General features: G+C 49.7%; 1 protein-coding gene across 7 annotated transcripts in view; it reads left to right on the top strand.

Moving 5' to 3' along the window:
* The window catches only part of LOC147031473 (U2 small nuclear ribonucleoprotein B''-like), a 121,004-nt gene that overhangs the window by 33,248 nt on the left and 67,112 nt on the right, over positions 1-20,644 (top strand). For 4 of the 7 annotated variants that reach the window (XM_085863757.1, XM_085863784.1, XM_085863791.1 and 1 more), the window contains exon 1: positions 10,175-10,425. The exons of 1 other annotated variant lie outside the window; for it this stretch is intronic. In XM_085863757.1, the coding sequence (XP_085719883.1) occupies positions 10,329-10,425 (97 nt within the window). In that variant the 5' untranslated portion in view covers positions 10,175-10,328. Of the gene's footprint in view, positions 1-9,911; positions 9,961-10,174; positions 10,426-12,274; positions 12,471-20,644 lie in introns of those variants that run through there. 2 more of the 7 variants (XM_085863760.1, XM_085863774.1) reach the window with 2 other exon arrangements.

Genomic DNA, 20,644 nt, shown 5'->3' with positions numbered 1-20,644 from the left:
GGGCTGCGACGCTTTGAGTTTGCAAATTTTCTTTCTCTATCGTTATTTTGGACCATTAAGCCGCCAACAACTCAAACACCACCTTCCCCTCTTTACCTCCACAACTCCATCCCGCAAACATCGCTTCACTGCCATTCCCAAACGACGCCCGCCAACCACAAAACCACCACAGCAAACCCCCCACCACCTTCGCCTTTCTCCTTCCACAACCATCGACCCCACCACCAGTCAACACCGAACGTCGTACTGTCCGAAGCCGTTCGGTGATTGTTGCCGAACGCAGCAAGCCGCGAGTGCAATGGATTCCTGACGGGAGAGAAATTCGGATCAGGGGAGGTTCACGCCCCTTCTCCGTCCAATGGGTGAGCGTTGGGCGGTGTGGCCCCGCCTCCAAGCGCGATGAATGTGGATTCCTTACGGGAGAGAAATTCGGATCAGGGGAGGTTCACGCCCCTTTTCCTCCGTCCAATGGGTGAGCGTCGGGCGGTGTGGCCCCGCCTCCAAGCGCGATGGATGTGAATTCCTCTCAGGAAGGAATTCAGATCAAAAGAGGCTCACGCCCCTTTTTGCCACACCAATGGCTGAACAGAGGGTGGCGTGGCCCCGCCTCCAATCGCGTTTTGTTCCTAAAATCTGCATACTCGTCCCCTCGTCCCCTGGTCTATAAAAGACGCGAGTCTGTGTGAAACTCGTTGTAGTGTGGGGGTCGCTTTTCTCATCGTTGGTGTCGTCTCGTCGCTGGAATCGAGCGACCTTCACTTTCACAAGCGACCAAGCCAGCCTGCCATTCCCCTCGCTCGACCCAGAGCATCAACAATTCCCCCCACCCCCATTTACATATATATATGTAAAAAATATATATATATATATATATACATATATATATATATATATATATATATATATATATATATATATATATATATATATATATATATTGTTGCGGTTTTCGCGCCCGCCGGCGTGCGACGGCCACGTAACTCGAATCGCGGCACGTCGCCCACCGGACGGACAATCCAGTCGTGACCCTCTCGGACTAACGCCGGGAACCAGTCACGGGTGGACCTTTCGGTCTCACCGCGATCGAGCCAATCAGCCCCCGCGTGGGATAGGGTTGCTCGCCAAATTCGAACTACCTAAGTACCCACGCGGAGGGTAGACCGGGCGATCGCACCTCGCCGCAGGTCGACTTCGGACACGGGCCACTTAGCGACCCGTTCCGTACTATCAGAATAACCGAGCGGTGTTATCGTCGACCTCGACGGTTCGATTAATTATCGGGCGTATTCAGCCCACTACCAACCCTTTACGTGAAGCAAGATGGGGATTCAATGGAGGAAAAGACGAAGCGAAGCGGGAAACAGTTCAACAATAAAGCACATTTATTCTCGGCACACGGGAAGCACACAAATACAATTCCACCAAATGCACACAAAAAAAAGAAAACACAATTCCATTTACACAAAAAGCAAACATAAAAGTGAAAACACAGTGCAGAGCTAATACCGACTACCGAGCACACGGCAACACTTATACAATTCTACTTCACAGACGGCGCCGACAACACATACCCAAAACCAAGGAAAAGAAATACCCTCAAGAATGAGGTAGGCCTGGGGCCAAGACCTGGTCGGGCCTACCCGTCTGGTGATGATGAGACGCGGAGCGGCGATGGCCCCGCAACCCGCGGGCCTCGTGGACAGTGCCTGGCAGGGGGTGGGAACGGGGCCCCCTTGGTCGCACTATCTCAGCGCGGGGGGAAACAGGAGGGGGTTGCTGATGCTCGGGGTATAGAGGATCTTTATTATGTGCGACGAGCGTCTCCACCTCGGCCAGGTCGCGCTGCCGGCCTCCCTCGGGCGCGCAGCTCCTTGCACGACGCGAGCACCCTTCGTCCGACTCGCCGCCTCTCCACAGCTCGTCCCCTCCGTTCCGACTCTCCTTCGCCTCGTTCCGACCTTTACGACTCCCTTCTTCCTCGTTCCGACTTCTTACTCCTCCCTTCTTCCTCGTTCCGACTTCTTACTACTCCCTTCTTCCTGACCAACACCGTCCTTTTATCCCCCGTAACTTCGCCTTTGACCCCCTCCTTTGACCTTTCAACTCGCTCCCCATTGGCCCGACAAAAAGTGGGCGTGAAGGCTTTTTGATCCACAAATTTGCATATATCGATCGCCCTGGGGGCGGGGCCAATTCGCCCCTCGCTCACCGATTGGACGGCAAAAAGTGGGCGTGTGTCGTTTTGGATCCGTTTTTGAAGCAGAAAATCCGTGATTTTGTACACGCTGTTCAACGTGCGCCCTACACGAGTCCAGCATCGGTGCCCATGAGTGGCGCGAGACGACGGCGATGCGATGGTGGCGAGTTGTGACGGTAAAGGTCGTGGCGGTTGTGGTGAAGCGGTGGTTGTGGTCGGTGGTTGATGTTGTGGTTGTGATGGTGGCGATTGGTCCAAAATAAAGATAGTAAAAGAAAAACGGCTATCCTGAAGAGTCGCAGCACGTATAAATGACATGTATTCCCACTAGACAACGGGTTTGGGCCTAACTACACATGCACTTACCGAGATACCTCACCTAAGGGACCTGAATGGTGGTTTGCGAATCTGGTAACCACAACACTACCCCCTTCCCTTTTTACAGACTCGTCCCGAGTCGTCAAATTTTCGTGTGCCATCATGTGTAGTTTTCCCCTAGTACATTTTACCTACGGATCCCTGAGTGCGACATTCATGGTATTTGTGTCCCCAAAATAAATAACCTGAGGGCTGCGTAACTACCTAAACAAACTCACTCACACGGACGACTTAAATAAAATTGCCGGCGCTAGACAGACATGCCGGGGGCGCACTCATATTTACAGTACATCTTAACCTTAACTTACAAATTTTACACTAAACCATGGCCCAGGATCATTGAACTCTGCAAAAAGAAAGCAGTTAGCAGGGAGCCAGGCTGCCCACATGCAGTCTCTGGCTCAAACAATGCAGGTGACAGGGAACGTGGCTGGCTGCTCACACGCAGTCCAAGGCCTTCCCTTTTGAACTGAACTCAGTGAACCACAACGGTGCTTGGGCTGCACAACGCAGTCTCCGTGCCAGCTCAAGTGGCACACGCAATGAACACAACGAATGGATGGATGAACACAAACACGGTGCACGGGCCGCCACTGCAGGCCCGTGTTGTAGCTGCCAACAGGGCAGTTCTTGCAGCTTGCAAACTGTTGCTTTCAAATCCTGGCGCACATGGAAACGAACAGGGGGGGGGGGGGCAAAGCAAAAATTGAACGGGGCTGGTGAACAGGGCAGTGGGCATGGCATGGCAAAGGTGCAGGCAACACAGCCCGCAGAAGAAGGCCGCTGCAGGCAAACACAGCCGGCAGATGAACTGGCCGGCACAGGCCTTGCAGCACAACAACAGCTGCCGATGAAGTTAGCCGGCCTCTGCCTTGCAGCAAAACACGGCCAGCCGATGAAGTTGGCCAGCCTTTGCCGTTCAGTGGAGGTTGGTGGAGGGAGTGCGGTGGTGCTGGCCACTCGGAAGGCGGGCTCGGACCTACCTACCTGTCTCCCTCCCAACCTATCGCCTTTGCCTGTCACTGTACATACCCACTCCCTTAATTTGTGAAAAACCAATTTAGCCCCCACTTATTATTTTTTTTTTTTTTGTTGTTTTTATTTTTACTTCCCCACTATAAATCGTCCCCTAACCCCCTTTATCGTCCTTGTTCGGCTAACCTATCCTGTCACCTAGCCTACTCCCAACCCCTACGTTCCCTTCCCGGAGGGGAATAAGGGAGAGCTAACGTCCTGTGTCGAGGCCCAACGAAGCCTCAGAATGGCCTCCCCAGAGTTCGGCGATCTAACCCAAAGTGGGTCCAGCGGCCCACAACGAGAGCGAGGGGATGGATGGTGCGGAGGGGTACATCTCCTAATCTACCCTAACCATTTAACTGTTAAACTACCCCGGGGCTTTCAACAAGCGCCTCTCGCTTAAACTATTGGTTCTATCAACCCAGATTCCCGTCGCCTGTTTTGGTGTCCTCACAATTTCGGGCCTCACCCCCCAATTTTCTCTCCGTGCCCTCACACGGTCTCCTGGCTGGGACACGTGGCTCCCCTTGGCAGGCACGACCCTCTGCCGAATCTCCCGCTATGGCACCCCCGGGCACTACACTGCCTCCGAGCCTACCAGCTCCCTAACACCGGGGAGTGCCCCCCATGGCACCTCCCCTGAAACGCACACGTGGCAGGCCGGCCTCCCGGGCCCCTTTCCGAGGGTCACCCGTGCCCACAACACTGCCCACGCGGCTAATGGCGCCCCGGGCCCCCGCACCAAGCAGGCGCACCCGTGCCCACTACTCTATCCCGGCCCCCCCATGGGCCCTTGGCCTACCGCGGCCGACTAGCCTGGTGCCCGGGGTACCCACTCAGCGATACTCACCTTTCGCAGCCACGCTCCCAAGCCCGTCAACAGGGCTCCTGCACCCCTCCAAATGGGTCTCGAGCCTACTTTCCCACCAACAACAAAACGACCTCCATTTTTCAATTTGACTAACCCAGCTAACTCACTTTACTCTGACCCCGGGGTCCCTTGGGCGGGAGTCACTCCTCCCCCCAATCACTCATCGCACCATGCATTCCCCATTCACTCCATACACACAGACCCGCTGGCCTCACTCACTCACCAAGTACTCACCTCACAACTCACCAACTCTTCAACACACACACCGCTGAACTCTGCCATCCTTCTAACTACATCCCCTAACTAACTCGTGCTCCCACGTCGTCCCTTATACTACAGCACGTTCCTTTTAACACTACGTAGCTAAGCTACGTCCCCTCTACACATTCACAAGTCTGTCCATGTCCTCAAATAAATCATTTTATTTCCCAACCTAAATCTGGCTACAATCCCTCTAACTAATCCATTCCACAGACTCCATGAGGACTTACCCCTGCCCCATGAAGTCGGTCTAACTAAGCTAACCCTTCCCCCTAACTAGTTTCCATCCTGTGCCCAGGTAAGGGGGTCTTTCACCCCTTGCCCAGGAATCCTGTACACCCGAAAGTGAGGCTTGCTTTTTTTTTTTTTTCATGCGCAGCACCTGCGCGGCAACTCAGAGCTCGCGCACTTTGCACCTGCCCGTGACGTCATGCAGCTGCACGTGTTCCTCGTTCCTCCTTGGACGGGACCATCCGGCAGAGATACCCCTCCTGCCGGATTCCAACCACACGTGCAGCCATGACGTCACCGTGCGCAAAGAAAAAACACAAGCCCCACTTCTCGAGGGGTTCCCCACGCGAACACATGTGCTTTGCCCGTTGGAGCTTAACACACACGATCGCGTGGAGAACCCGTCCGGTCCAAATCCGTAGTCCTGCCTAAACTTTGTCCGTCCGCGGGATCGGCAAATCCACCGCGTGCGTTTCCGGACCGGGACTTCACTCTCGCAAGCGAGCACGTGGCGGTCTCGTGCGTTGCACAGCACGAACCGCGTGCTCACTGCTGGGTGAACCCGGCACGGTCCACGAAATAGCTACAGCCGCTACTCGGCTTTCTCTCCTCTGTCGCCGTCTCCGTCGCCATTCCACACACGCACACCTGCGTGTCACGACGCACACAGTCCACACCATCACATTCACACGGGGAGACGCGGCTGCGTGCTCCCGCATGCCAACCGACATCTCCCTCTCATACCGCTCTCTCACACACACGGTCTCCCTGGCACACAACGACCTTGCACACGGCCGTTCACTCACGCGTGCCTCACTACTCACACAAACCATACTACTCACACGTGGTGCTCCATTCACTCGCGCGGGGGCACTCACCCGCGGTGCCTCACCCACGTACGCGAGGGCACTCAACCGCTGTGCCTCATCCACACACCGTGCCTCACTCATACACGCGGGGGCACTCACCCGCGGTACCTCACTCATACTGGCCGTTTCACTCACACACACGGCCTCTTCCACACACGGTTCCTCATCCACACACGGTGCCTCATCCAAACACGGCGTGCTGGGAAGCACGCACTCCAGCACCATCGCCACCACACCACTCACACGTGGTGCCTCACTCATACTGGCCGTTTCACTCACACACACGGCCTCACTCACACACGGTGCCCCATCCACACCCGGCGTGCTGGGAAGCACGCACTCTGGCACCATCGCCACCACACCACTCACACACGGGGTCGCTTCCACACACGGTGCCGCACTCACACCTTGCACCACACACAGGGACAACCACACTGGGGATTTGTGTCCCCACAAGGGTCTCCGGGGCCTCTATACCCCCCAAGCTCTCCGTGCACCCGTCCACAGCACTCGTCCCCTCAACCTCGCAAAGCACGACCGAACTCACCTGGTCGTGACTCGCCTCAAGGGGGCATACTCCCTCCCCTTGTTCCTGGAGGAGGTCATCCAGCTGCTCGCACCGGGTCCCAACACGCTCCGCGAGCTCACCCCCATTATCCTCCACTACCTCCGTGTGTGTGTGTGCGTCACTTACCCCGTCCTCACCGTGCAGTCTCTCCTCTGTCGTTCCCTTCCCGGCTACCGTCACTGCCAACTCTTCACCCTTTACCTCCCTTGTCTCCACTATTATTTCTGTTGTCGTCACCTCGTGTCTCGTCTCACACGTTTTGGTCTCCCCATTTAATTTTTCCCTTTCGGTCATCGTCACGACCCTCGCCCAACACGTTCCACGAATTATTTTTCACCCGCCTCCACCGCAGGCCTGTCAGCCGTTGCACCCCCATCCAGCTCGTTTGCTCCCACACGTGGAGTCGCCATTTTTATCTCCCCGGTCACGGCCTTCATGCCCGCCTGCAGGCTTCGGCCCATGTTCTGCGTCTCACCCGCAGCTTTTTCATTTCTTCCCTCATTTGCTGTGTATTCGCATCCATCGTCGTTTTCACTTCATTTGTATTTGTATCCATCTTTTCGTTCATTTGTTTGTTCATGCCTTTCATTTCGTTTTTCATTTCATTTGTATTTGTATCCATCGTCGTTTTCACTTCATTCATTTGTTTGTTCATTGCCGCCAGCATGGCGCATAGCTGGGCCATGTTGGATGCACTCAGCTGAGCCGTTTCGGCAAAGGTTGGGGAAGGGTCTTGGTGGAGAGGGGGGGGGAGGTGTCATACACCGCGGCCGCCGCCGCACCCACCTCGGGTCCTGGGTTCAGTTGGGCGAGTCCGTGTTCCTGCACAATCAACATTTCCTGCTCGGGGATTCCATCCTGGACCATGGACTCTACATTATTACACATATACATTTCTAATACCCCCGGCTCCCGCTCGCCTTGAGACGCCATCTTGCTTCTCGTGAAGGGTTAATTTGCTCGCTCGTAATTTGGAGGGAATCGGGGGTCGCTTCTCTCACCCCTGGACCGATTCCCGTGAATTTAGCCGGAGACAGGACAGCCCGTTTTCCTGTTCTCCGATACCAGTGCCGCGAGGAGGGCGATGGATTTGTATCGCACGACCTGACACCAGTGTTGCGGTCTTCGCGCCCGCCGGCGTGCGAAGACCGCAACACTCGAATCGCGGCACGTCGCCCACCGGACGGACAATCCAGTCGTGACCCTCTCGGACTAACGCCGGGAACCAGTCACGGGTGGACCTTTCGGTCTCACCGCGATCGAGCCAATCAGCCCCCGCGTGGGATAGGGTTGCTCGCCAAATTCGAACTACCTAAGTACCCACGCGGAGGGTAGACCGGGCGATCGCACCTCGCCGCAGGTCGACTTCGGACACGGGCCACTTAAGCGACCCGTTCCGTACTATCAGAATAACCGAGCGGTGTTATCGTCGACCTCGACGGTTCGATTAATTATCGGGCGTATTCAGCCCACTACCAACCCTTTACGTGAAGCAAGATGGGGATTCAATGGAGGAAAAGACGAAGCGAAGCGGGAAACAGTTCAACAATAAAGCACATTTATTCTCGGCACACGGGAAGCACACAAATACAATTCCACCAAATGCACACAAAAAAAGAAAACACAATTCCATTTACACAAAAAGCAAACATAAAAGTGAAAACACAGTGCAGAGCTAATACCGACTACCGAGCACACGGCAACACTTATACAATTCTACTTCACAGACGGCGCCGACAACACATACCCAAAACCAAGGAAAAGAAATACCCTCAAGAATGAGGTAGGCCTGGGGCCAAGACCTGGTCGGGCCTACCCGTCTGGTGATGAGACGCGGAGCGGCGATGGCCCCGCAACCCGCGGGCCTCGTGGACAGTGCCTGGCAGGGGGGTGGGAACGGGGCCCCCTTGGTCGCACTATCTCAGCGCGGGGGGAACAGGAGGGGGTTGCTGATGCTCGGGGTATAGAGGATCTTTATTATGTGCGACGAGCGTCTCCACCTCGGCCAGGTCGCGCTGCCGGCCTCCCTCGGGCGCGCAGCTCCTTGCACGACGCGAGCACCCTTCGTCCGACTCGCCGCCTCTCCACAGCTCGTCCCCTCCGTTCCGACTCTCCTTCGCCTCGTTCCGACCTTTACGACTCCCTTCTTCCTCGTTCCGACTTCTTACTCCTCCCTTCTTCCTCGTTCCGACTTCTTACTACTCCCTTCTTCCTGACCAACACCGTCCTTTTATCCCCCCGTAACTTCGCCTTTGACCCCCTCCCTTTGACCTTTCAACTCGCTCCCCATTGGCCCGACAAAAAGTGGGCGTGAAGGCTTTTTGATCCACAAATTTGCATATATCGATCGCCCTGGGGGCGGGGCCAATTCGCCCCTCGCTCACCGATTGGACGGCAAAAAGTGGGCGTGTGTCGTTTTGGATCCGTTTTTGAAGCAGAAAATCCGTGATTTTGTACACGCTGTTCAACGTGCGCCCTACACGAGTCCAGCATCGGTGCCCATGAGTGGCGCGAGACGACGGCGATGCGATGGTGGCGAGTTGTGACGGTAAAGGTCGTGGCGGTTGTGGTGAAGCGGTGGTTGTGGTCGGTGGTTGATGTTGTGGTTGTGATGGTGGCGATTGGTCCAAAATAAAGATAGTAAAAGAAAAACGGCTATCCTGAAGAGTCGCAGCACGTATAAATGACATGTATTCCCACTAGACAACGGGTTTGGGCCTAACTACACATGCACTTACCGAGATACCTCACCTAAGGGACCTGAATGGTGGTTTGCGAATCTGGTAACCACAACAATATATATATATATATACAGTTGTGGTATGTTTCAGTTTGGAACTCGCAGCCAGACACGAGTTACAAACCGGAGGTCGTTTATTATTTCCACCATGTGGCGCAGTCCATGCAGAATCAGGCGAAGTAAAGAAGAAGAATCACAGCTTGGCCTATTACGTCACCAAATATCACGTGATTCTAATAATGCAAGAGTTGGGTCCACATTCAATTCCACATCACAAGTAGTTTTATATATACAGGACAGATATGCAGTATATAATATGGAAGCCTAGAAGCGAACGTAGAATTCTTCTCATATTCGTTTCTGACTTTACCGATAAATTGTTCACAACAGAATACGCAATTTCCGGTTACTTCGGCCTGGATTTGGGATCAGCGATCAAATAATGTAAATCACGATGAAAAATTATTTTTGTTGATGCAGGAGATATCTTTATTAAAATCAGTGGAGGAAATATACACCATGTGTGATATTATTTGGGTCTTTCATGTCTCCGACGATGCCTTTATCTCCCAGCATGCATCATTCCCCATGACAAAAACCGGAAACAAAAAAAAAAAACGGAAGCAAAAGGGTCATAGCCAACCACACGGATTCACAATTGCCAGGGTATTGTGTTGTTTTTGTGTTTCCTATTCTCTCATGTGCATGCGTTAAGTAATATTCACAAGATAGAAATAAAACCCAATCGTGTTTATACACCGCACAGCGTTTAAAAACAACCGGAAGCAAAAGGTCAAAGCTAACGACACGGATTCCAAATAGCTCGGGGTATTGTGTTGTTGTTGTTGTTTTTGTTTTTGTTTTTGTTTTTGTTTTTGTTTTTGTTTTTGTTTTGTTTTGTTTTGTTGTTTCCTGTTCTTTCCTGTTCTTTCCTGTTCTTTCCTGTTCTTTTCTGTTCTTTCCTGTTCTTTCCTGTTCTTTCCTGTTCTTTCCTGTTCTTTCCTGTTCTTTCCTGTTCTTTCACGTGCACGCGTTAAGTATGAAGCTCACTGCGTTCGCCATGAACAGTACATAAGTCGGTGATGCATGATGACCCATTTGAGGGATTAGCAGGAAGTTAAGGAATAAGAAGGACGCGTGATCCGAAAGCATGGATGATGTTGTCCAGTGTTGTTAATTGAGGAAGGAAAATAACGATGGAGCTTGAAACATCGAATGGAGAGGAGGAAGGCAAGCAAGTCGTTACTCGAACCATTTATCTGAATCGGCTGAATGAGAAAATTAACCTGAACGGTAACGGAACGTTTGTTTGAACATGTACTTTTGGTAGTGATAGTGACACGTGGTTTGTGTTATGTTTGTGTTCAGGGGAGGATCGAGGAATGTTTTGTTGGGGAGGAGAATGAGGATGAGTCCGTGGTCCCGACTCGTTGTTTGTTGTTGACCGGAATTGTTGTGGTTTTTCGATGCTCTCGGCCCTCGGGTCCTCTCTGAGTCTCCATACTGAGCACATTGGCTCCGTGTTGTCAGGGGGGGGGGGGGAACAAATGACAAATTTCCATTTCATGAAATACATTTTATTTACCTTTTTATTGTTAACTAGACTGGGTACCCGACGGAAAATGAACTTTCATCCTTTAAAAATCGTGATAAATTGTTTAAATTTCACCTGTTTTTCCCCCTTCCTCCTTTTCTCACCTCCCTCCTTCCTCCTTTTTTCACCTCCCTCCTTCCTCCTTTTCTCACCTCCCCCCTTCCTCCTTTTCTCACCTCCCCCCTTCCTCCTTTTCTCACCTCCCCCCTTCCTCCTTTTCTCACCTCCCTCCTTCCTCCTTTTCTCACCTCCCTCCTTCCTCCTTTTCTCACCTCCCTCCTTCCTCCTTTTCTCACCTCCCTCCTTCCTCCTTTTCTCACCTCCCTCCTTCCTCCTTTTCTCACCTCCCTCCTTCCTCCTTTTCTCACCTCCCTCCTTCCTCCTTTTCTCACCTCCCTCCTTCCTCCTTTTCTCACCTCCCTCCTTCCTCCTTTTCTCACCTCCCTCCTTCCTCCTTTTCTCACCTCCCTCCTTCCTCCTTTTCTCACCTCCCTCCTTCCTCCTTTTCTCACCTCCCCCTTCCTCCTTTTCTCACCTCCCCCTTCCTCCTTTTCTCACCTCCCCCTTCCTCCTTTTCTCACCTCCCCCTTCCGCCTTTTCTCACCTCCCCCTTCCTCCTTTTCTCACCTCCCCCTTCCTCCTTTTCTCACCTCCCCCCTTCCTCCTTTTCTCACCTCCCCCTTCCTCCTTTTCTCACCTCCCCCCTTCCTCCTTTTCGCACCTCCCCCTTCCTCCTTTTCGCACCTCCCCCTTCCTCCTTTTCGCACCTCCCCCTTCCTCCTTTTCGCACCTCCCCCTTCCTCCTTTTCTCACCTCCTCACCTCCCCCTTCCTCCTTTTCTCACCTCCTCACCTCCCCCCTTCCTCCTTTTCTCACCTCCTCACCTCCCCCTTCCTCCTTTTCTCACCTCCTCACCTCCCCCCTTCCTCCTTTTCTCACCTCCTCACCTCCCCCCTTCCTCCTTTTCTCACCTCCCTCCCTCCCCCCTTCCTCCTTTTCTCACCCCCCTTCCTCCTTTTCTCACCCCCCTTCCTCCTTTTCTCACCTCCCCCTCCCCTTCCCCCCTCCTTTTCTCACCTGTTTTGCAAGTGGATTGGAAGACGGTGTATAAACAGAAATGCTGTTGGATAGGGTGATATATTACTGTCATATGAATAAAATGGAAACGAACATATACCCGTGCTCCGCACGGAGTTGAATGGGTGGCAAAAGGTGGATGAGTCATAATAGTTGTTATGGGAAGCTGGGAAGGGTGTCATTAGGGATGTGGTGTGCTCTGGTTACCTGTCCTTGGTTTTCTAAAGGACCTCCCTGAAGATGACATTTTGGGTGAGTGTGTTGTTGCTGAATAGTCCTTGTGAGGATTTATTGTCCACTTTGATAGATATATAGGAGTAACCTCTTACACGTGAAAATGCAACATATAGTTGGCCATGGGAGAACACAGGGGCTGGGAGGTATATTCCGAGTTTGTCAAATGTTTGGCCCTGGGATTTGTTTATGGTCATCGAGTAATGCGAGTCTGACTGGAAATTGCATCCTCTGCAGTGTGACTGGAAGGTTGGCGTCTGATGGGGCAAGTTTAACATGATATAGGCCGAGCCCTAGACTGAACAGGAGCAGTGGAGGGTGACCGAGAATCAGAATGCAAATTTCGATGAACGACACTTTTTGGCGCACATCCGACGATCGAACGCCACTGGACGCTTTAATTTGAAGATCACACACGCAAGACACATCACAGGTAACGATGGCAGTTGAGAAATGTCAAGCTACGCGCAGACGTGAAGAGAAATAATATATTTTTTAAAATAAATCTTTGCGTTAAATACAATGTTTCTTACATTTTTTTTGTCAAATTCACCTTCTGAGGTCATCTTCATGTGCAGAAGAGGGTTTTACATTGCAGATGCTGTTTTCTAGGAGTGGCATATTACCCCTCTCGGCGGTGATGGTCTGTCGATGACAGACGTAATTGTGCTGTATCACGTGATTGGGTTTTCGTACATCACTGCCACCCCTAGCGGGCAAGTCATGATATACGAAAACCCAATCACGTGATACAGCACAGTAATGACGTCAGCGAATGACCTCTTATGTCATGATGGAATTGCACCTCTCAGCGGTGACGTCACACGTCGCCATGCAAACGAATGTAAAAACTTGAAAATCGCCAAAAATTCCCAAACGTGTCCGTCTGGCGTGATCTCACATAGCCCATGCTGTACATTAGACGACAGAGCACCCGCATGCCGAAAATGGCCACAATGCGTCAAGCAGTTTTAGAGGAGATACGTTAACAGAAATAATGTACAGATCTTGAAAAACAAAGTATTGAGTAATTGAGGCCCAAAGGAACACAAGAATAATTAAGACACAAAAGCCTTTTATGAATCGAATCCACACGAGAAACGGGATTGAATGAGATTCACCTTGTTATTATAAGTGAGGAAGAGAGATTTTGTTTTAATGTTAATTGAAACCGGCCCATCTATCCTGTCCTTGCTCAACGATGTCGCACTCTTTGTGGATTGGACTTGATTAGTGGTATCCCCCGGGCTTTCGGACAATTGTGGACTCGCAGACATTCATCAAGAAGAAGATAATTGGTATCTGGTGTTTTTTAGTTTTGTTTTGTTGTTTTTTTTGTCATTTGTTTTCCACATATCTCTCAGGATTGTGAGTTGGACGGCTTACCATGATGGATGGGGAAGGGGTTTGAAGGCTTGGAGCGGGGAGAGGGTTGATGCCTTGGGGTTGGGAGGGGGTGCTTGAGGACTTGGAGATTTGTCAGGGAGGGAGAGAATGGGGGAGAGATGAGGATTTGAAGTCTTATTTTACAAGACGTGGAAAATGAAATGAGCTGTGTAACACTTGGTCTTCCACAGCCCCAATAACAAGACTTGGTTACTGCAGAAGCACCTCAAAAAGAGCCTGCTGACTTTAATCAACTGAATAACGGACAATGGTGGGTGAATTCCGGTAGATTCCGTATTTGAGGTCATACACAGTATTGTCAGAGAAAACCCACCACAAGCTCTGCTTTTATGTCATTGCCCCAGGAGGTGCAGAGAAGACATTCCTTTTCAACATGCTGATGACATCTCCATCATAATGACCATCAGGTTGCATGTGCAGTCTGGACTAGAAATGCAGCTTCACTCTTGACTGTGGGGAAAACTACACAGTTTGTTCAAGCTTCCAGTTCTGGTCGTGTGGAACCCAGTTCCTGCAACGTTTCTCCCACTTCACATCGGGCTGACATCCTGCGTAACCAGATGCTGTTTCTCATTGATGAAGCGTCCATGATACCCACCCATGCACTTCGTGCCATCGACAGATGCTTGTAAGACGTCACTGCAATCGGACAGCCTTTTGGAGGCAAAGCCATTCTGTTTGGTGGGGATTTCAGACAAATCCTCCCATTTGTACCGTCATCACCAAGACATGCCTCAAACGTTCGTTTTCATCAATTGGTGCTCACTCAAAACATGCACACTCACCCAGACCAGGAAAACTTCTCAAGATGGCTGCTTTGTCTTGGCAATGGAATCCTTGTGGCTGATCTCCAGCCACCTGTAAGAGATGTCGTAGAAGTACCTGCTGCATGCCTTTTCTCACCTTTTCAAAGAGGTTCCTGATTGCAGTACAGGGGTGCTGATCACCGTGTGCGTGTGACGTTTTATTTTGAAGTGGTGATTTTTTTTGGTCATTTTTGTCAATTCGATATAACCGTATGAATAGTGACCGATTTGAAATCTGATATTAAACTTCAAATTTAGTTGACAATACATCAAGAAGTCTGAAAACATTATATAATGGGTTCTGGTCGAGTGGATTTCTCAAAAAAAATTTCTGCTCAAAAATTTCTCAAAAGAAAAAGACAATTTCTCAAAAAAAAATCTGCTGAGATACAAACTTGTAAACCAAATAAGGTACCGACAAGTTAGTCTGTGGAGGATTTCAGATCAAATAACACTGGTTAACCCTTTGTGTGCTGCATCTTTTATTTTATTTTATTTTTTTCAAAAGTTTCAAAAAAAAAAAAATCGCTCGTTTTCAAAAGAAAATCTTCATCTTGTGACAAATCTGCGACAGCAGCTCGCAAAGCGTTAAACATTTGGACATCATCGCTGAACTCCAAAACTGACATAACGAAAATATCCCGTTTGTAATTCTTCTTTTCAGGCAGTAACTCTAAATTGTGCTGAGCTCAGTCCTTTGTTCAAATGCGAATCCACTGCATTTTACAGTGGGAAGGTCCATGATGCATGAAATATTTCATAACTTGAAAAGATTCCACAAAAAGTCAGTACAACTGCATATTTACGCATTGGGCAATGAAGTGCCAAGAGTGGTGTGCGGGACAATGGCTGTCAATCAGCATGGTGGCGGTGGAACCTCGGGTGCAGCAGAAAGTCGGTCAGACTTTTTATGCCGGGATAACGTGGATATTCCGTATGCTTCAAAAATGCACCACAAGTCCTCAAAAAAAAAAAAAAATCTTCGACATTCTCCAGTTTGGAAAGTCATTTTTTTAAAGTACAGAAACAAGAAATTAAAATTTCTTTTAATTAAATTATGTGGGGATGATATTGTTGCGGAAATGGCCCTTAGTGTGTTATTAAATATAAGATTAGCCCAGATCCCCCATTAAATGCATGTTAAGCCAGGTTGTTCGGTAAATGGACGCTACACGTGTCGGGAGGTGTAAGAGGCTGTTCATTGTTGGTACATTGGTGGTGGACCGTGAGGTTCTTCTTCTTCCTTCCTCTCTCTGGACAATCGTTCCTGCCCAGCGCTGAGAGGGGGAGTGCCCTAGAGAAGGAAGTGAAACTGAAGGGAGGAGCCAGTCGGGTTTGAGGCGAGTGAGTGAAGGAAAAGGCTGCAGGAGCGCCGGGGAAGGCAGTGGTGAAATTGAGCGCCGAGGTGGCGCGATGGGTTTTTCGTGAGGAGCAGTCGGCTGGGAGGCGAGCAGGTGCCGGGAGAGCGCTGAGGTGGGGCGCAATTGGGCTTTGAGGCGAGCGAGCAAAGGAAAGGCAGGGTGAATCTGCCAGGAGAAAAACTGAACCTGAGCGCGCCGAGTCTGCGATCGGCAGTGGTGAAACTGAGCGCCGAGGTGGGGCGCGATTGGCTTTCGTGAGGAGAGATCGACAGGTTAATCCGGACTCCAGTGACGGAGCTTCTGACTGTCCCTACTCACCTCACGGCTCGACGACGTCTTGGAATCCCATGGACCCAGCCTGCAGAGCCCAACACCTCGATTTGGCCTGGTCTGGTGAACAGGCCAAGTCTGGACTTGTATACTGGACCTTGTGAGAAACCAGCTGGAACCCACCATCGATCTTTCGCTCTGGTGCAGTCGACCTCACGGGGTCTCAACACGCCGAGGCTGTGTGTGAAGGCTGCGACACATGGACGAGCGCCATTTTGACACGTGGCGTGTTCGAGCTTGGGCGCTCGAATCCGTGGACATCAGCCTGTCACGAGCCACATTCGTGCTTTGACACTTTCTTCTCGTCCATGAAACATCACCAAGTACTATGTGTCTTGTCTGCATGCTGTCCATGTCTTATCTGCATGTTGTTTAAGGCTTATCTCGTTCGGGTCTCCTTCAAAACCCGTAATCCGTAGCTCCCTCATTAAGAACGGATTATAAATTGATTATGACATTGTTGAGAATGCTTTGCTTGTCCCGATAAATGTGTCCCCGATAAATCTGGCTGATTCGTATGAAGTTGCCGCTTTGAATTAATTCATGCCGCGCCGAGGAACGATCCGCTCGATTTGGATATAAAAACCAAAATGGTTACAGACTGGCAGAATTCGCTCGGTCTCTGACAAAACCAGTCTGTAACCGGGGTCTATTTCCCCAACTGGTAAGGTCCAGGGGTACGTTGGTATCGTGACCCGAGGCCTGTGCCGAACCAGCCGGCGTTATAACCCCGGAGACGGCAGTGGTTAGGGTGGCGCCGAATCTGTAACATTTGGTTGTTGAGAGTAGGGTGCGAAAACCCAAACTGGTTACGGACAGTGATTGACGCCATCGTCCGAATCCCACCACCGCTGAATCCTCAACAATATGCACCAAAAGGTATGTCAACAAGGTTAGGGATGGTCACAAAACATTATCCATGCAAAATTATCCCAACATATTTCATTGACTAATGGCTGTGCTTGCAAAGGACATAAAATCTCGAGTTGGGTTCACAATTAACACAAACACAAGGTGTGTGTGTGTGTGTGTGTGTGTGTGTGTGTGTGTGTGTGTGTGTGTGTGTGTGTGTGTGTGTGTGTGTGTGTGTGTGTGTGTGTGTGTGTGTGTGTGTACATGTGTGCACTTGTTCTTTCATCACTAAATGACCAAGAATAAGTCTAAGACACGACGGCGAGTATCTACTGATCTATCGATGAATTCCCTCACGATAGTTTGCGGGTTGATTTGTCAGCCGGTTTCGGTGCACATAGCAAACCACCAGGTAGTTTAGCCGTCGTCGTGACCTTGTGCTGCACAGCCATGTCTTCAAACATCTTGGCACTCGAAATAACCGCTCTGCCTCACATGAACTCGCTGGGGAGACAAGAAGAAGTCTTTTCCATTTGAACAACCATGCGGCGAACATCTGGGACGAAATCATTGAAAATCTGCCAATCGTCTTGTGCAGTCGACCCGGTAAATTGATCATGGAAAAACTCAAGTTCCTGTTCCAGGAATTCAGTCAGTTCTGGATACTGCTGAAAGATTCCCGGCTGAAGTGATCCAGTCAGCAGGGTTTCACTCAAGTCCTTGTATCGCAAGAGGTCGGTGGAGTTAAAGTATTCCTTCAAGTTCACATATGCATTGTCAATGACCTTGGAGAAAAAAAAGAAAAGAAATCGACCCTGTAGAATTCTTCTCCATATTTGGCAGTGTATTGTCGTGCACCTCCTTCATATCTCTTTTGGAGCTTGTGTCTGTGTGGTGCAGTCAGGGGTTCCATCTGGCACTGGACGATTTTTCTTTCTGCTGCTTCAAAGACTTCCCTCAACTTCTGGTGTCACAGCAAAGCACTTGGAGATTACTTCTGACCACTTCTGCCGCAGCAAGCATTCCATAGACTGTCACGTGCGATCCTTAAAGAGCCTTGTTGAAATGCTCGAGGCATTGAATGACGGGCAATGAAGCAAACAAGCCAAGCACACATTTTCCTGAAAGTAGGCATCTATGAATGCTGTTGGCATAACACGCAGTATTTGTTCCAAAGTAATCAGTTGCTTCCTTCAGAGATTCTAGCACAGCTTCGTAATTCTGCAAGACAGACGTTACAGCGTGAGCCAACGTGTTGGGCAAATGGGCCTCAGGCATGGAGGGGAGAGGCTGTCGGTATGATCTGCATGGAAATTCAAATCCAGCTACTTGAACGTCTCAGCTGCTGTTGAGATTGCTGAGCTCTTGGACATGATCTAAAGCATCTCTTATAAATGGAATAGTTGGCATGGCTTTGGATGTAATCAGGTGTGTAATGCAAGCTCTGCAGTGAACATACATGTCCAGCGGTTGGATCTCCTTCACCTCGGCCTGACAGCCTTTGTATTTCCCAGACATGTTGCCTGCTCTGGCATAGGTTTGTGCTCTGAGGCGTTCACTAGGCAGTTCTAGTCATCTCAGAACATCCTGCAGCTTCTTGGAGAGGTTCTCTTGTTGTTCAGACTTGGTAAAGGCCCAACAAATCCTCTTGAACAACAAACGAATCACTTGTATAACACACACAGACAGACAGACTCCTGCTCACTTCCATTAATTTCTTCTGTCCCATCAATAATGATTCCAAACCGAGTTGACATTTTGTTGATGTCATTGCAGATATTCCTCAAAATGGCATGGCTCATCAACTGTATGATCTCATTTTGGATAAATCACAGTCTTCCTGGACAGCCATCTTTTCAGATGTTCATCATCTTCGGCCCGCAACTGCAGCAGCTTCTGAAAGTTACCGTCTGAGGCTTCCTTTCCTCTAACCGTGGGGTCCTGTTGCACCAAATACTGCAGCAAACTGATAATTTTCTGGAGTACCATCTGGGAAGAGGATTTTTCTTCAAGAATTATGTAGTTCACTTTCACATTGATATCAGGTTCGTTTCTTGAAAACGCTACATTCTCTGAGGCAAGCGTGTGAGTGGGTGATTTTTCATGGTTTTTGAATTTCTCGATGCCTTTTTTTTTTTTTCCAGTTCTTAAATCATTTGGAGACAAGTGTGACATCTGAACAGGCCAACTGGGTCAGTTTTCGCTGTGATGCATCCGCACATGTGTAGCGGAGAACCCCGCCAAGGCACAGATCAAAATGCAACCAGGGAGTGTCAGTAAACCACCTATGTTGGAATTTCAGTTTTTGGTTTGCAAGTGTTTGGGCTGGGGATGCAACCAACATCTTGAGTTTGATAAGGTTTTTCTGGTAAATCCTGAGTACCCTCAACGCTACTCCGCTACAGGCAGCCCTTTCTATAGGTACAGTCTCCCCTGAAACGTGTCACTTCGCTGGAGTTTGATGTTGCTGTGGATGAGGACGGGTTTGCACGAGTTGATGCAGCTCCTGCAGTGGAGAAAAACTTTCTGATATCAATTTCCTGCAAGAAACAGAAAAAAGTAAGATGTTATTTGTGAATCGGGACAAATGTTTTGGTCGGGTCGGTCTTTTGGGACTGCCACTGGAAGCGTATAACCCAGTGTTGCCTGCCGTATGGTCGGGTTGTCAATGACTAAACCGACACCACTCAATGGCTTTACTTGTGGGGAGGGTGACTGAAACCCTGCTCAGACTAAAAACAATACCTGATTAAAGTGCGGACGAGCTCCCGAAGAGCTAACGGCCATCCAGTAACAAGATAGTGTCTCAACAAAACAAAACAAAAAACACCAATCCGGATTGGACCGGTTAAACTCGTCCCAAAGCTTTAATAAATGATACGTGCTGCTTCCTTGCTTGACGTTCAGCTTTTAAAAGCATAGAGCTTGGAAATCCCCAATAGTTGGCATCCATGGGGAGGAGGAAATGCCCCACCGAGTGTGATGTGAAAGGTGGCACCATTGTTATGACACCGTTGGTACCCAGAGTATCCCAGGAAGTGATGGTAGTAAGAGCACTTCCCCCAAACCCAGTTTCTGCTGTAAGTTTGTCTCGTCTGTGCGCAACGCGCACAGTCTTTTCCTCGGCAAACCATTACGAAGGAAAGATGTTGGGGAAGTTTGACATGATCATTTCACTTGTGACCATGCCGTCCTTGTCACCATACTTTTTGGAGTAATATCTATCCCTTCATCCTTTTGCATATTTAAAAATGTTTTTATTACTTGTATTATTTGGTTTATTTCGAACGATTGGGAAATATTTCTATTAAAATTTTTGTCGTTATTTCTTGTTCTTGTTCTTTTTTTTTCTTTTTTTTTTTCTACGTTGTATCCAGGTGCTGGTGAAGTGACATGTTTCAGGATCATGCAATCAATATTAAATTAGTGATGAAAGATTTGACTGTTTTTTTGCACGATATTGTTGAAGTTTCATAAAGGCCCGGTCACACCTTGACGTTTTAGCCAACGTATGCCGATTTTTGAATTTTTTTTCTAAAACGCTGGCACATGTTGAATACGTTATGGGTAAGTTTTGATAACATTGAGAGCACGCTGAAAAACACTGCCATACGTCGTTGTACGTTGGCTTTAAACGTTGTACTTTTTGGTTGTCCTCAAATTTTTTCACGACGTATGCCGGCGTATGACTCACACGTTCTGCTACGCTGGCCACAAGTTGTATGCATGGTCTGCGATCATTGACAGACATCAACACATGCTACTTGTAAGTTAATCATAAGTTGAGACACGCCGAGGTAATGTTTAGCGTACCCGAAACTTATTTCCAACCTATGATTAACGTGTTGTTG

This window comes from Eptatretus burgeri, chromosome 2 (genome assembly GCF_056783735.1).
Source record: "Eptatretus burgeri isolate ZD-2024b chromosome 2, Ebu_testis_v1, whole genome shotgun sequence".
Lineage (NCBI taxonomy): Eukaryota > Metazoa > Chordata > Myxini > Myxiniformes > Myxinidae > Eptatretus > Eptatretus burgeri.
This window is presented reverse-complemented; position numbering and strand designations above follow the sequence as displayed.